Here is a 15,946-nt window from a genome sequence, read left to right on the forward strand (position 1 = left end):
CACAACATAATACCTGATGCTTTAAGTGACAGGTAGAAACGTTGATGGTTTGTTAACACAGTCATGGGTAGGCCGAGTTGCTGTAGATTCAATGTCCAGCTGGTGAACAGTTTCATCGACGGTGGACGGCCAATTTGCCGGATAAATGAAATGAAGGTAGAGATCCGTGGAAGAACAGGATGGAGGTGTGAATGATTGGATAATTGATTTGGGTTTAGGGTAAAATACATTATAATGAATAATGAAAAAAATAATATAAATGATAAATTAATATTAATAATCAGTAATCATTTAATAGAATTATTTTTATTTATTTTAGAATTTTTTTATTCACATAAAAAACAGAGAAGTGTAGATAAAAATGAAAAGTATAAGAATCCATCGATAAAAAGAGGTCATGTTAAGTTAAACTTACTTGTTTTAATAGTATAGTTAGATTATGTTTTTAATAGTATAGTTAGATTATGTTAAAAGAAATGAAAAAAAATTTAGATAAAAATGAGGTATTAGTTTAGGTGAAAGCAGAAAAAGGGGATAAAGGGAATGAGCCTTGGAAATGGCGCATTGATATCTATCTACTACATTAGCCAGCCAGCAGGTGGGGGTTGGTTCCGTAGCTGCCAAAAACACCCCGCCGATTTAACCCAACCCTCCTTCCTTGATTGACCCAAACATCTTCATCATCACCAGCAAAAGCAACATCTTCTTCCTATAAATCCTTCCTTCCTTCCTTCCGATCAAAACACACGCTCTCTTTCTGTTCGTCTACTGTTGATGCTTATTCCACTTTAATAATTCTCTCTCCCCCCCTCCCTATTATTATTATTATTATTATTATTATTATTATTAGTAGTAAGTGTCTTCCTGTTTTTGATTTTTGAAAAAACCCTAATATTATAACTTACTTACTTACTTACTTGTCTTCCTTTTCAGGTGTCTGATTTCAATTCAAATAAAATCATGACTTCTCTTCAGTTATTACAGTTGACGGAGCGAGGACGTACCCTCTTTTCCTCCTCTCGCAGGTGGCTGCTTCCCTACTTTATTTATTATTATTATTATTATTATTATTATTATTATTATTATTATTATTATTTCTGTTGGTTTCTATGGATATGGATCATCTTCATTTTCCAGGCCTTATACTTTATTAAAAATGAATAACAACATTATTATGATTTTCTTCCTTTCTTTCTAGGAAAACACTATTGCTGGCAACAGGCATTATAGTTGCTGGTGGGACTGCTGCATACATGCAATCTCAGACCAGACTAACAACAAGGCCCAACGATGCCGCACCAAATAATAATATTATCAAAAAAACTAGGCAAAAGAAAGGACTAAAATCACTCCAGGTCTTGGCTGCAATTCTTCTTTCCCATATGGGCAGATTCGGTGCACGCGACCTCTTTGCTCTTGTCGCCACTGTGGTAAGTAATCATCTTTTTTCTTTCATTTGCTTCCTTGGTTTTTATCTTCTCTTTAGATGACCCAGTTTCACCCCTCTATTTTCTATCTCAAACGATACTGATGATGGATACAAGTTATATAATGGAAACCGGCTTTGAATGAGTCGTTCTTACCCAAAGTGTATTTAAAATGCATCAAATTTTCTAAATAGTCGTATTATAGTCAAGGTTGCAAAAGTCGCTACTAGGCACCCGACTGTGGAGTTGGGTGTACTTGGAAATAAGAAAAATTTTCACTCTTTCTTTGATTACATGATCGAGATTCATTTATATCTGTATAATAATTCTATTTAGATTTATAGCTATCAGATCGCGCGGCTTGATGTACTAAAAATTTCCATTTCGTTGCATCCAATATATTTTCCCCAATCATATGAAGAATGGATGCGGAATAAATACTCTCGTTTCTAGTCTCCTATTATTGTTATTGTATTGAGTATTGAAGTGAAGTAAAAAAATTGGAAATCATCTCTTTTCTAACAAAGAAAACTCGGACATGATAAATATAAAAGACAAATAATTTTTGGATATTATATATATGTCAAATATATAAGTTTACTAATATTTATAACAAAATTGGTGAATACAATAGAATTAATATAAATACATTTTTCAATACTAAATTATTCTAAAAATTGCTAATCAATAATCAAAATGATGATATTCGTTCTTTAATAGTATAGAAATACGAATTATGTTTTAATTTTTATTTTTATTCAAAATGGGCCCCAGTTGACCGACTAAATCTGATTCTGGCTGAGGTTGACCACCTTTGACCGATTCTTAGTAACTAGGCGAAGCTAAAGAAAGACGCCTCAGCGCCACACCTTGTAGCTATTACTCAGTACTTGGTCTTCTAGACGTACTTTTACAACATTGATTATAATATAACTGGATTGCTATGATAATAATGTAGTTTTTGTCATCCTATTTAACTCACTACCTACATAAGTATTTATTCATTGGACCCGTTACCTGACTTTCCAACTCCTCACCATGCCACCTCTACTTAATATCTTCAGTTTGTTTATTTTTTCCTTATATGCCTTGGTTTAAAGAAGCGTGCTTTAGGGCTTAATGTGCGTGCGTGAGAAGAAGAAAGAGCAGGTCTATATGGAGAAGACGACTAATGAGGCGACGGTTTAGGTTTATGTTCAGAAGAGAATAAAATAATGATAAGAAAGTTTAGATCTATCGGAAGTTAGTGATATAAAGTGCATAGGAAACTAAAAAAGGTGTATTAAAAATTGTAATTATAATAAAAAATTACAAGTGTTAACGTATTATTAATTTTCTTTTTAAACCTTTGCAGTCTTTTAATGTAACTGTTTTTGTATTTTATTCTTGTTTATTGAATATAACTTTTACATATTACTTTATCCTCTGTCTTTTATATATTTTTAAAATTCTAAATTGTTTATGAAGCAGATATAGTATTATCTATTTATTTATATAATAAGTAGCTTACTTTTGTTAATTGTACACTTGTTTATATTCTATTTTGTGGAGATTGTTAGCTTTATAGCTTGTACATATAGGTTATTTAAATATTAAATAATATAAAGTTCATTTATATCTAAGTTACATGCCGGTATGATATATATATATATATATATATATAGAGGATGAATATCGTTACAGATGTCTTAAATTATTTAAGAACTTGAAGGAACTCTTAATAATTAACGTTTTTTAAAAAAATTTTGTATGTTAATGTTATTTGAGTGTAGTTTTATCACTTTTTATATCTATATTTACGATTACAATTATGAAAATTAGTTTTTACACACATCTAAGTTTTTCTTACATATATGTAAATTTGTTATTACATAAGTTTTACAAATATGTAAACTTGTGATTTATATGTGTAACAAAAAATTTATATATAAAATGTGGTAAAACGTGTCTCAAACGTCGTTAATATATGAAAAATTTAAAAAAATGTTCGGTTGTTATGAGCTCCAAGAAGTTCTTAACTCTTTTGGAGTTCTGAAAGGATACTATATATATATTGAATCAAATACAAATGACTTTTATCGTGAAAAGTGTACAAATAACTAGAGTAATTATGTTAACATTAGAGTAATTACTATTACACTATTTAATTTTTTATAACATAATTACTCTAGTTCAAAACTGTAGTTACTCTAGTTATTTGTATGTTTAGTATGTTAATTTATTTGTACCGGATCCCACCACTACACACACACACACACACATATATATATATATATTATAAATAAAATTATATAAATACTTTGTGGCTCGCTTCTGCCTTTTGGTTCGGTTTGTGCCTAAAACCAACCCATGAACACCTAGATTTTACAGTAATAACAATTGTTTCTTATTTGCGTTCACTGAGATCTCTTTTGTGTTTAGTGTAAACATGGTTGATCTGCACTATTAATAGGCGGTGAAACTTTGTTTGGGATGCAAATCAATGATGATTTTGTATACAAATTATCTACTAGAGTTAGTCAATCATAACTTGAGTGTTGGATTATCACATGCTCTCATTTTATGATTTCATTTTCTGTGAATTTTTTTTTCTATGCATGTAAATCTATTCATGGTGTCACACATAGATACATGTAAGAAAATGTTCACACTTAAATAAGGTTTATTGGATTTTAATAATCCCTACTGAGTGGTATTGGCCAATAATAATCCCTATTCATTTTATCGGCATTGGCGGTCCCAAATTTAATAAAGTTGGCCCTAATGGTCCCTCGTTAAAAAGGATATAACGGCGTTATATTTTTTTAAGAATTTCAAACTAATGTTTTAGGGCTTTTGATCAGAAGAAGGATACGAGCCGATTGATGTAAAACTTATTTCGAAACGGTGCTCCAAAACGACGAAATAATGCTTCAATTCGAGTGTTCGAACTTACAATTAACAAAAATCATGCAGTTTGGATCACCGTTCTGAGCTAAGTTTTACATCAATCGATTCGTATCCTTTTTCCTATCAAAAGCCCTAAAACATTAGTTTGAAATTCAGAAAAAAGTATAACGCCGCTAAGTTCTTTTTAACGGAGGACCACAGGGGGCCAACTTGTTAAAATTTGGGATCGCCAGTGGCGATAAAATGAATAGGGATTATTATCGGCCAATATTGTTAAATATGGATTATTAAAATCCAATAGTTGATGACATTTCTAATATAAGCGTTATTTATGGCTTGCAAACATAAATCCATCTTTTAGTTATATTAATTTAAGACCAAATGGCAAAAGACGCCCTTTATGTTTGCTCGGTTTTTCAATTGACGTCCTTTGGCAAACTTAATGACAAAAAACATCTTTTGTGTTCAAAAAACCTTGCACCGTTCGTCCTTTTCACTAACGAGGGTTATTTTTTCTCGTTAAAACCAGTCATGTGCACCTCATGTGAGGGCAATTTAGTCTTTTTACCCCCTCGGGGGTTATTTGTGTAATTGACTTAAAATTTTGGTATTTGAGTAAATAAACATTTTTCTCTTTTTAACTCTCATCTTTACCCAAACTTTCATAAACACCACATCCACACCAGTGCACCCACCATCACTATCAGCCACCATCATCATCATTTCCCACACCAGGCTCCGACCTGCCGTCGGCATTTTCCGGCGAAAAATGACAAATCTATCCACTATTCTACTCTCTCTCTCATCCAAAACCACCATCACCAACCAACCTATGGCTATCACCACCTTGACCTCAACCACCGTCACCCACCTCTACTACCAGCCACTACCACCGCACCTCCACACAAAACCCACAACTGCATCTCGGAAAACCGGCCGCCGCCACCGCACCTCCAGAAATTAGAAGAATCAAGACTAGATCTGAGAAATTAGACGATACGCAAGATTAGATCTGAGAAATTAGATGCTAATCAATCGTTTCAGTCATTGATCCCCTTGTCGGAAAACTGGCCGTGGTGGTGATGATGATGTAGATGACGTGGCCGGAATAACAATGGGTCAGGAAGCGTGGCGGTTGATTTGGTGTGGTGGCGGCGGCGATTAACGGGGTGGTGGTGGCGGTGGCGATTAACTGGGTGGCGGTGGTAAAAAGAACCCGACAAGCTCATCGTCATTCTCATCCCCATCACATGTACATGGGGTTTTCGAAGTGCTTCTGAAGAAGTGTAATTAGCAATATCTGTATGTATATATTTTCTATAATGGTTTCTTCTCACCCTTTGTGGTAGATGGAAGGTTGATTTGGTATGGTGGCGGCGGCGATTAACTGGGTCTCCGGTGGAGGTTAGTGGTGGTGGTTTACACAGAGAGAGAGAGAGAGGGGGGTAAGGAGGGAGGGAGAGAGAGAAAGAGAGAGAGAGAGAGTCTTTTACACACACACACACACATATATATATATATATCTATGTTTTATTTTTTAGATATTAAATTTATTTATAATTTTACAAATATACCCTCATGTGCATTGCACATGGCCAAATTTAAAGAAAATATTTAACTGGGTTAGGGTCAAAGGACAAAACGTGATAAGAGTTTTCAAATAAAAAGGATGTTTTTTGTTATTAAGTTTGCCAAAGGACGTCCATTGAAAAACCGTGCAAACATAAAGGACGTCTTTTGCCATTTTGTCTTAATTTAAATAGTTATTGAAGGCGACTTTTATAAACTTATTATTATTTTTTAGGGGAAATATGTAAATGATATTACTGTGTTTAATTTCTACCAAAATCTAGGCTTCTGTTAATTACAGTATTTGACATTACCATATCTATTTCTGTCTTTTTCTAAACTGTTTTCATTTTAATTTTATTGAGGTGTTACGAACTGCTGTGAGCAATAGATTAGCAAAAGTTCAAGGGTTTTTGTTTCGTGCTGCTTTTCTACGACGAGTGCCGACCTTCGTTCAGTTGATTGTTGAAAACATTACCTTATGCTTTGTTCAATCTGCTCTATTTTCTACGTCCAAGTATATAACAGGGACCTTAAGCTTGAGGTTCAGAAAGATATTGACAAAGCTTATTCATGCACAATATTTTCAGGTTTGTTGTTGTTATTATTATTATTATTGTTATTTTATTATCGTTTGATGTTTCCTAATTGGAAACTGTTTGTTTGGATTTCAGAATATGATTTATTATAAAATGTCCCATGTTGATGGGCGGATAACTAATCCTGAGCAAAGAATTGCGAGTGATGTACCAAAGTTCTGCTCAGAATTGAGCGATCTTGTACAAGAAGATCTCATTGCAGTTACTGATGGCATCATTTATTCTTGGCGCTTGTGTTCTTATGCAAGTCCCAAGTATATATTTTGGATTTTGGTAATTCTCGCTTCCTCGATGTTATCACTATTTATGTGCATGTTATTTGGTTGGGTTGATAAGGGTTAGGTAGGATGACTGATTTCCTTAACTGCGTGTTGTGTGTAATTATGATTCATTTATGGCTTTATGCAATAGTAAATCTGTTGACATACTTAAAAAAAAATAATAATTAAATGGGCGAAGTAAAATGATAGCTAGAAGAGGAAACCACTCAATCGGGTCAAAAGTGGCACCTAAAGGGTATTTAAAAAAATTAAGATTATTATTGTAATAAGTAATTGTTTAATCATATTATCGTACTAATCATATATAAGAGGCCTAAGGCTATCGGGTGTGGATGATGATTTTCCGCTGGAAGAATCTATGTGGCTGGTGGTGCCGGCGGTGAACACCGCCCCCCACTCACATCGATGCCGCTAGTGGTGAAATTTTGGTGGAGAAATCACCGATGAACATGCCGCTGTTTGTTTGATATTTCCAAAAGAAAACAACTTATTTTTATAAGAATATGGGGCTAGAAGGTGGGGAAGATAAGTTGCAGAGAAAGAGTAAATGAGGGGTTGAGAAGATGGGTTGGGTCATGGGTGGGTGATATTATTTTAATATATATATATATGTATGTATATGTAACGTTAAATTTTAGTTATATTAATAAACTTATGTATTTTATTAATACTTCAAATGCAATTTTTTTAATGTTTAATATCAAATATTTTGTTTTTTTTAGTTATATTAATAACTTTTAAAAAATAAAATAAAATTAATTTTAGTTATATTAAATTACTTTTAGTTATATAAATATTGTTTTTTTATTTGAAAAGGTAGGGAAGTGATGAAATGGTAAAATGGTGACCATTTCCTTGATATTTTGGAAGAGAGTGGAGTAGATGTGGGTGTTATTTGGCGCTGACGTGGCATTGTAAAGTGGAAAGTAAAATGACATCCACACCCAATAGAGTAATGTCATAATATCAACATACTTATATCGATGCTCCACATAATCACTAAACTTGATAAAAGTCCTCTGTTTTTTTAATCATTTTTGATGTCACAACTCACAAAGCACCTATATACACTCTACATCGGTTATTGTATAATTGATAAATATGACAGAAATGTAACATAGTTTAGTGACCAAGTTAGTACGGATTAGAGTATTATGGTGAATGTCAAAAACATGGTAAGCATGCTGCTATATAATGACAATTCCCCTTCATTAAGTCAGTTAAATTTCAGATACCAGTATTTTTTAGTCAAGTTGACCTCGTCGAGTTCGAAATCACCTGTTTTGACTTGGGGTTGTTTGACCTGTTAAGCGTGGGACACCTCTTATGCTCTCTTTTATTATGAGCAGTGACTTATAATCTAAGTAAATAATGATTACAGGCTTATGTGGTAGGAGCAGGAGCAACTATTAGAAACTTCTCTCCTGCATTTGGTAAATTGATGTCTGAAGAACAACAACTTGAAGGTGAATATAGACAACTTCACTCAAGATTAAGGACTCATGCAGAAAGTATAGCCTTTTATGGTGGTGAAACTCGGGAAGAATCCCATATTCAAAACAAGTTTAAATCACTTATCAAGCATTTGAAAATCGTCCAACATGACCATTGGTGGTTTGGCATGGTTCAAGATTTCTTGTTAAAGTATCTTGGAGCTACCGTTGCTGTCATTTTAATTATTGAGCCTTTCTTTTCTGGCACTTTGAGACCTGACACCTCAACGTTAGGAAGAGCTGAAATGTTGAGCAATTTGAGATATCATACCAGTGTCATAATATCATTATTTCAGTCCCTGGGAACCCTCTCTATAAGTTCTAGACGTCTTAATCGTCTAAGGTATTTGTCGTTTTTTTGTATATATTTAAAGTACTCGATATAGACCTCATAATCCCATTTTAGTATGCTATGTACATGCAAAAAAAAAGCTTAAGTAATTGTGATTATGATTATTGAAAAGTGGTCTAATGGCCACAAGTTTTTTCCTCACAATTTAATTGTGATGACCTGATGCTATATATATTCTGTATAAATATGATTGATGAGGCATACTCTTGTACAAATAACTGTAATTTTTATTACCTATTGAAGGAAAGGTATCAAAATCCTAAAGGAAACAACTTCTCACATAATCAGTCTCTTTAATTTACAGTGGGTATGCGGATCGTATACATGAACTTATGGCTGTATCTAGAGAGTTAAGTCCAAAAGATGTACCCTCATTACAAAGAAGAGGGAGTAAGAATTATACAACCCAGGCAGACTACATAGAGTTTGATGGAGTCAAGGTATCTCAAAATGTTTCATATACTTTTAATATGTACACACACCCACTCACCCACACACACACACACACACACATATAGGATTGGGATCGTGTGAGAACCATTTTGGACCACAAAAAGAACTCTTTTTAAGAAAAATAAAAATAATTATAAAACAAAAAAAAGGCGAAAATAAAAAAAAAGTAAAAAAACCAAAAAATTTTATCTTTCATCCTGGTTTCATAAATAAATAAAAAAAACATCTGCTTAGTAAAATTATACATTTATGTATAATACTTATTTTTAATATTATACATGTTATTCTTTATACACATATGTACAATTAAGATAAATGATAATGTACATATGTGTACATTATGTAAATGAAGATTAAATAAAAATATACATACGTGTATCATTGGACTTTTATTTATTTATATATTTATTATTAAATTTTTTTATGAAACCGGAATGAAAAATAAAAGTATTTGGGTTTTTTTACTTTTTTAAAATTTTCATTTCTTTTGTTTCACATTTTTTTGAATATTTTTTTAAAAGGGTTTTTTGTGGGCCAAAATGGTTTTCAAAGTTTTCAATTTCAAAAAGTTCTCTTAGGATCCTCACCCTATATATGTGTGTGTGATCTGCTTTTGAAACTAATATATTTTTCAGGTGGTTACTCCAAGTGGTAATGTCTTGGTGGAAGACTTAACTTTAAAAGTCGAATCAGGGTCTAATCTTTTAATTACAGGTATCTAATTTACATATTATTTCATGATAATCAGTTTCATAAATTCTTGTTTTTTCTTCTGAATGAGTTAGGTCCTCCTATGAAGCATTGATTCTTTAACCGTTATTTATTTCTTTATGTTATCACTCTTGTTTCAGGTTTATGGTATCCTCTCTTATGGTTATGTTCCATGTGTTTTAAGTTTCTAGCATCTCATCTAATTAGTACCAAAAGTTATAAAAGTGTATAAGATTCAAATGTAATTCCAAAACACGAATAAAAAATGTTCAAAACATGAAAACCAGAAGTTCAAAAAGTAATAAATAGCATTCAAATGATCATTGCCTTTTATCAGTCATCAATACCAATAGACCTTCAAGAAGCGTGATGCTAGAAGGCAAAAACGGGTACCGAAAATCCCCAAAAATGGGTACCGTACTGAAAACGCTCGGAACAGTACCGTTACCCAGTACCATTACCGAAGGCAAAAATCCGGGAAAATACCGGTGCCTTACCGAACCGTACCGGTACAGATCTCGAAAACTCAAAAAAACATTACCGATTTGATACCGACGGTACCCAATTCAGTACCAGTATTTGCTCATCCCTAATATTGGGCCTTGCCTGAAAATGGGTCTAGGCGCAAGAAACGAGGGCTTTTAATAACTGTGGAATTAGCATACTAATATAAGTTGTTTGTTGCAGGACCAAATGGTAGTGGCAAAAGCTCATTGTTCAGAGTTTTGGGAGGGTTATGGCCTTTGGTGTCGGGACATATTGTAAAACCAGGGGTTGGTTCAGATCTCAATAAGGAGATATTTTATGTGCCCCAAAGACCATATACAGCTGTTGGAACACTTCGTGACCAGTTGATATATCCTCTAACTGCAGATCAAGAAGTTGAACCTCTCACTCACAATGAAATGCTTGACCTACTTAAAAATGTAACTACTTTTGTCTTATGTTGTTTCTTTCACTAAGAAGCATGTCATCTACTAAGCGTGATTTTTTTAATAAAACTTTTTATTATTATTTTTAACAGGTTGACCTTGAGTATCTATTGAATCGTTACCCACCTGAAAAAGAGATAAACTGGGGAGAGGAATTGTCCCTTGGTGAACAACAAAGACTAGGAATGGCGAGGCTTTTCTATCACAAACCGAGGTTTGCAATTCTCGATGAATGCACAAGTGCTGTAACAACTGATATGGAAGAACGCTTTTGTGCTAAAGTTAGAGCTATGGGAACATCTTGCATCACTATATCTCATCGACCCGCTCTTGTTGCGTTTCATGATGTTGTACTCTCATTGGATGGAGAAGGCGGTTGGGGAGTTAATTACAAAAGGTTGATTTATTTTGATGCCATTATGTGTATATATGCATATCGTTGCGTGGTTTTTAGAGTTTAAAATATTATCTAGCAGGGAAGATTCACTAGTTCGTAGTGGTACTGACAGTGAGTTTCCTAAACTAAAGTCGTCTGAGACAGAACGTCAAAGTGATGCAATGGCTGTTCAACGTGCATTTGAGAATACAAGAAATGTGTGTAAAGTATGGCATCTTTCTATTTTTCATTTACTTATATCTAACATATATTTTGTATGTATCTCTAAGATCTAGTGTGACATGATTAAAAAAGTTATGGGTTTACCGTAGGACTCTGCATTTTCTAGTTCCAAGTCTAGTCAGACATATCTTTCAGAGTTGATAGCTGCATCCCCATCCGAGGATATTATTGGCTTTGTGCCTGTTGTCCCACAATTGCGTAATGTTCCCCGGGTACTGCCCTTAAGAATAGCTGCCATGTTTAAAGTACTGGTAAGTTTAAGCCTTTTCTAATGAAGTAATATTTAAAATATGGAGATGGTTTGGTTGACCTTGTTGAATTTAGGTCCCGACAGTACTTGATAAGCAAGGAGCACAGCTTCTTGCTGTTGCTATTCTTGTAGTCTCAAGAACTTGGATATCGGATCGTATAGCCTCTTTAAATGGTATGACTAGATTTGAATTTGTATTTTGATATTTTGTTTGTGTTTGTTCATGATCACTTTCTGTGACTTAACAGGAACGACTGTGAAGTATGTTTTGGAGCAAGATAAAGCGGCCTTTATACGATTGATTGGTGTGAGTGTCCTTCAGAGTGCTGCTTCTTCTTTTGTTGCACCTTCTTTGAGGTATTCTTACTTTATCACAAATTTCAATAACATAAAAATTGTTTTAAGTGAGTAGGATATTTGATTGTTTTTCGTATTTGTTGTGTGAAGGCACTTGACTGCCAGGCTTGCACTTGGATGGAGGATTCAGTTGACTTCTCACTTGCTTAAAAATTACTTGAGGAAAAATGCATATTACAAGGTAACTTTAAGTTTTCATTTACTATTTGGAAATCGTTCTCATTTTAATATAATTTTCAAATGTAATTGTTGTATGTTTCTAGTTAAACTTAAACAAACGGCCTATAGATGTATGTTTATTTTCTTATAAATGTTTGTGTTTCCAGGTATTTCACATGTCAGGAGTTAGCATTGATACAGATCAGAGAATAACACAAGATCTGGAAAAGTTAACAACAGATTTGTCAGGGCTCGTGACAGGAATGGTAAAGCCAACTGTTGATATTTTATGGTGAGTCCATGTGGCAATTGTGGTTTTCTTATGTAGTTCTCATGTTGTGTTCTTTGTGAAATTTTTAATAATGTTTAATGTTGCTGTTATTAGGTTCACGTGGAGAATGAAGATGCTAACCGGTCGACGAGGCGTTGCTATTCTATATGCATATATGTTACTAGGTTTAGGCTTTTTAAGGAGTGTCACTCCAGATTTTGGTGATCTAGGAAATCGTGAACAAGAACTTGAAGGAAGCTTTAGGTTATTTTTTTTTGTATATGATATATATATAAATCCCCATCATGAGAAAACTCATGAAAATTCCATGTAACCATTACTAAACCCTAAACTTTAATCCCTAAACCCTTGGAAACTTTTTCTCACTTAAATCAATGGTTAGATGGAGTTCTCACTAGTTTTCTTCTTATATATGTGTGTGTATCAAGCAATGGATATTTTTAACACATTATACTTTTGTTAAGTCAGGTTCATGCATGAGAGGCTTCGAACCCATGCTGAATCCGTTGCTTTCTTTGGAGGCGGTGCTCGAGAAAAAGCGGTAATTCTTTAATATTTTTTTCATTATAAACTACATGGATGCTATTACGTGTTTAATACATAAATATGAATGACAGATGATTGAATCAAGATTTAATGAAGTCCTTGTTCATGCGAAAACACTTCTAAAAAAGAAATGGTTATTTGGTGTACTGGACGACTTTGTAACCAAACAACTACCTCACAATGTTACCTGGGGACTCAGCTTGTTATATGCTATGGAGCACAAAGCTGACCGTTCATTGACTTCCACTCAAGGTAAAAGCGATATTGGATTTAACTGTTTACTGAAATGTATGGTAAATTGTTTTGTACTTTGCAGGTGAGCTGGCACATGCATTGAGATTTTTAGCATCTGTCGTATCTCAAAGCTTCTTGGCCTTTGGTGACATTTTGGAGCTGCATAGAAAGTTCATTGAACTCTCTGGTGGTGTTAATCGGATATTTGAGCTCGAAGAGCTTCTTGATGCTGCACAATCTGGTTAGTCTTTTTATTCAAGTATTTTATGTTTTTTACTGTAGTAATTTATATTTATTTCTGTAATGATAGTCAAAACATTTATTATTTGTTTTGGCACTTGGAATAACATTGATATCATAAAGATTGGCCAGAATTATTATTAATTTAATAATACCCCTACAGATGAAACTGCTGGCACTTCATCACAGTCTGAAGGGGGGGATGGTATCTCATTTCTGGAGGTTGACATCATCACACCAGCACAGAAATTATTAGCCAGAAAGTTGACATGTGATATTGTACCAGGGAAAAGCCTCCTCCTTACTGGTCAGTCAATATACATGTACATATATATATACATGTACATATTTGAATTAATATTATTTGAGTCAGTGCTATGTTTGAATTCTGATTATAACTGATTGATGAAGGTCCAAATGGGAGTGGTAAAAGCTCGGTGTTCAGGGCTTTAAGAGGTCTTTGGCCTATAGTAGACGGACAACTTGTTAAACCATCATCAGAATCCGAGTGCAGTATATTTTATATTCCTCAAAAGCCGTATACTTGTTTAGGTAGCTTACGGGATCAAATAATCTATCCTCTCTCCCATCAGCAAGCAGAAAACAGGGCATTAAATTTGTATCAACAAGGTAACTGAAAAATAAACATGTTTCTATTATTATTATTATTATTATTATTATTATTATTGTTATTGTTGTCGTTAATATTTATAATTTGTTTCAGGTGAAATAGAGACAGATAATTTGGATACACATCTGAAGACGATTCTAGAGAACGTGAAATTATCGTACCTGTTTGAAAGGGAAGGCTCTAGCTGGGATGCTAGTCAAAACTGGGAAGACATCCTTTCTCTTGGTGAACAACAAAGATTAGGCATGGTGAGACCATTAATTATTTTTTAATCATGTTTTTATGTTTTTATTTATCATTTCTTTCTGTTTTCAAGGCTCGTTTATTCTTTCACAAGCCTTGCTTTGGCATCCTTGATGAATGCACCAAGTACGCAACCAATTAATCTTTCCTTATCATTTATTCTTATATTTTTATTACTACTTGATTATCCATTTTTTTCTCTTCTTTACCACAGTGCTACAAGTGTGGATGTTGAAGAGCATCTTTATAGGCTTGCACGCGACCTGGGCATCACGGTTATTACATCATCTCAGGTAAAATAAACTCTACTTGGTTTTTTCTAAGTTTATTAATCGGTCCGACGAAGTAAATGTCCGTGTTCTCTCAGCGCCCGGCTTTAATACCATTCCACTCGATGGAATTACGGTTGATTGATGGTGAAGGCAAGTGGGAGCTCAGGTCAATCAAGCAATGAGACAAAATGTTTCTTCCAGCAAATTATATTCTAAATAAAAGGACTAGCTGCTCATTGTTTTATGTAATATAACAAACATATGTATATTTGTTATGAGTTTATTTCTTGTAAACAATACTATAGTTAATTTGATTAACATAGATGGAAACCTAGGTGTGGTGTTGGTCAATTAATTAAAATCATTCTTAAGCTGGCATGATTTAATAACACCTAGTGTACCCCATACTACATAACATTTTTTTTATTAATGTTATTTTTTATGATCACCAAATAATATTGTGCCTAGCATGGTAGGGCTAAGATTAAGCTAATAAAAGGTTCGAAACCTTTGTGTATGCGCCTGTCTGTGCAAGTGTTATAAGGGTACAAGATAATGGGAGAAGATGTAGCAAGGCCGTAAGTTGGGGGCTAACCATAACATAAAGCTATTACTTTTACGCGTCTTTCTATTTAGATATCTATAGATGAAGAAAGAGATTCGTTGTGTGGGCAACCCGACTGGGCATCACGTGCTCTACAGGTTGCACTCCATCTTTATTTCTCCTTTTTATTTGGAAACGGGTGTTGTGTAGGTTTCAAAGGTACGGTTTTTAGTATGTCTCCAAATAGGCCCCCACTAGTCTGGTTAGCTAGGTGGTTCAAGCCGGGAAGAAGATTCTGGCGACTAAGTTGAAAATACATGCATAGATAGTAGAGGTCCAAGTGTTATAGTCCAACAAAACGTCATGTGTACACCAGCATGAGCTGTGACTTTCTTGAAACCGAACTCTTTTATACCTCCCAACTTAGTGGAGAGGGCGAGAAAGAACATGACACACTTAGTTGGCTAAAATGAGTTCCAAAATAGGCCTCAACATTCGAAGAAGTCAGTCACAACATCCAAGATGAGTCATCAACTCCACACCAATATGGGGGATCAACAATCAGTGCTACAATCCAATTACCTCCCGTCCCAACGTCCGCGGTATGTAATTCTTATATATTTGAAAATACAACAAATGAAGGATCTCGCGAAAATATTGATACAACTAACAACCATTAGATAGAAGTAGCACACAATGCATGTGGAAGAACATGAAGTAGAAAATATTGTGCATGTGGAACAAGAAGAAACAAGACAAGAATAAACAACCGAGAGATATGTCCTCCCATCAAGAGCCAACAGAGGAGTTCCTGCAAAGAGATACTAACCAAAAAAACAATCCAAATCATCCA

The 15,946-nt window shown here is 34.0% G+C and overlaps 1 protein-coding gene across 1 annotated transcript; it reads left to right on the forward strand.

Annotated features, from left to right (window-relative positions):
* The first annotated feature begins 939 nt into the window (after positions 1 to 939).
* LOC143548467 (ABC transporter D family member 1-like) lies at positions 940 to 14,939 on the forward strand. Its single transcript, XM_077039629.1, has 25 exons — positions 940 to 1,025; positions 1,199 to 1,430; positions 6,251 to 6,475; positions 6,560 to 6,757; positions 8,147 to 8,601; positions 8,915 to 9,050; positions 9,699 to 9,777; positions 10,462 to 10,700; positions 10,799 to 11,103; positions 11,183 to 11,300; positions 11,415 to 11,576; positions 11,650 to 11,749; positions 11,824 to 11,932; positions 12,023 to 12,113; positions 12,259 to 12,383; positions 12,477 to 12,626; positions 12,852 to 12,924; positions 13,001 to 13,181; positions 13,246 to 13,404; positions 13,567 to 13,710; positions 13,815 to 14,033; positions 14,128 to 14,282; positions 14,351 to 14,403; positions 14,492 to 14,570; positions 14,645 to 14,939. Exons 1-25 carry the CDS (start codon positions 961 to 963, stop codon positions 14,729 to 14,731), a joined length of 3,939 nt encoding a protein of 1,312 aa, XP_076895744.1. The 5' UTR covers positions 940 to 960; the 3' UTR covers positions 14,732 to 14,939.
* The last annotated feature ends 1,007 nt before the right edge of the window (positions 14,940 to 15,946 follow it).

This window comes from Bidens hawaiensis, unplaced genomic scaffold, assembly GCF_021521415.1.
Source record: "Bidens hawaiensis isolate Kalapana, Puna unplaced genomic scaffold, B.hawaiensis_p1.1 tig00015186_1, whole genome shotgun sequence".
NCBI classification, from domain to species: Eukaryota; Viridiplantae; Streptophyta; class Magnoliopsida; order Asterales; family Asteraceae; genus Bidens; species Bidens hawaiensis.

Bases quoted from the DNA above. Each gene is read 5' to 3' on its own strand.
- LOC143548467 (XM_077039629.1), top strand. From the start codon at position 961: ATGACTTCTCTTCAGTTATTACAGTTGACGGAGCGAGGACGTACCCTC. The intron at 8,602-8,914 runs GTATTTGTCGTT...TTTAATTTACAG, and splicing joins AGACGTCTTAATCGTCTAAG to TGGGTATGCGGATCGTATAC. The intron at 12,925-13,000 runs GTAATTCTTTAA...TATGAATGACAG, and splicing joins GCGGTGCTCGAGAAAAAGCG to ATGATTGAATCAAGATTTAA.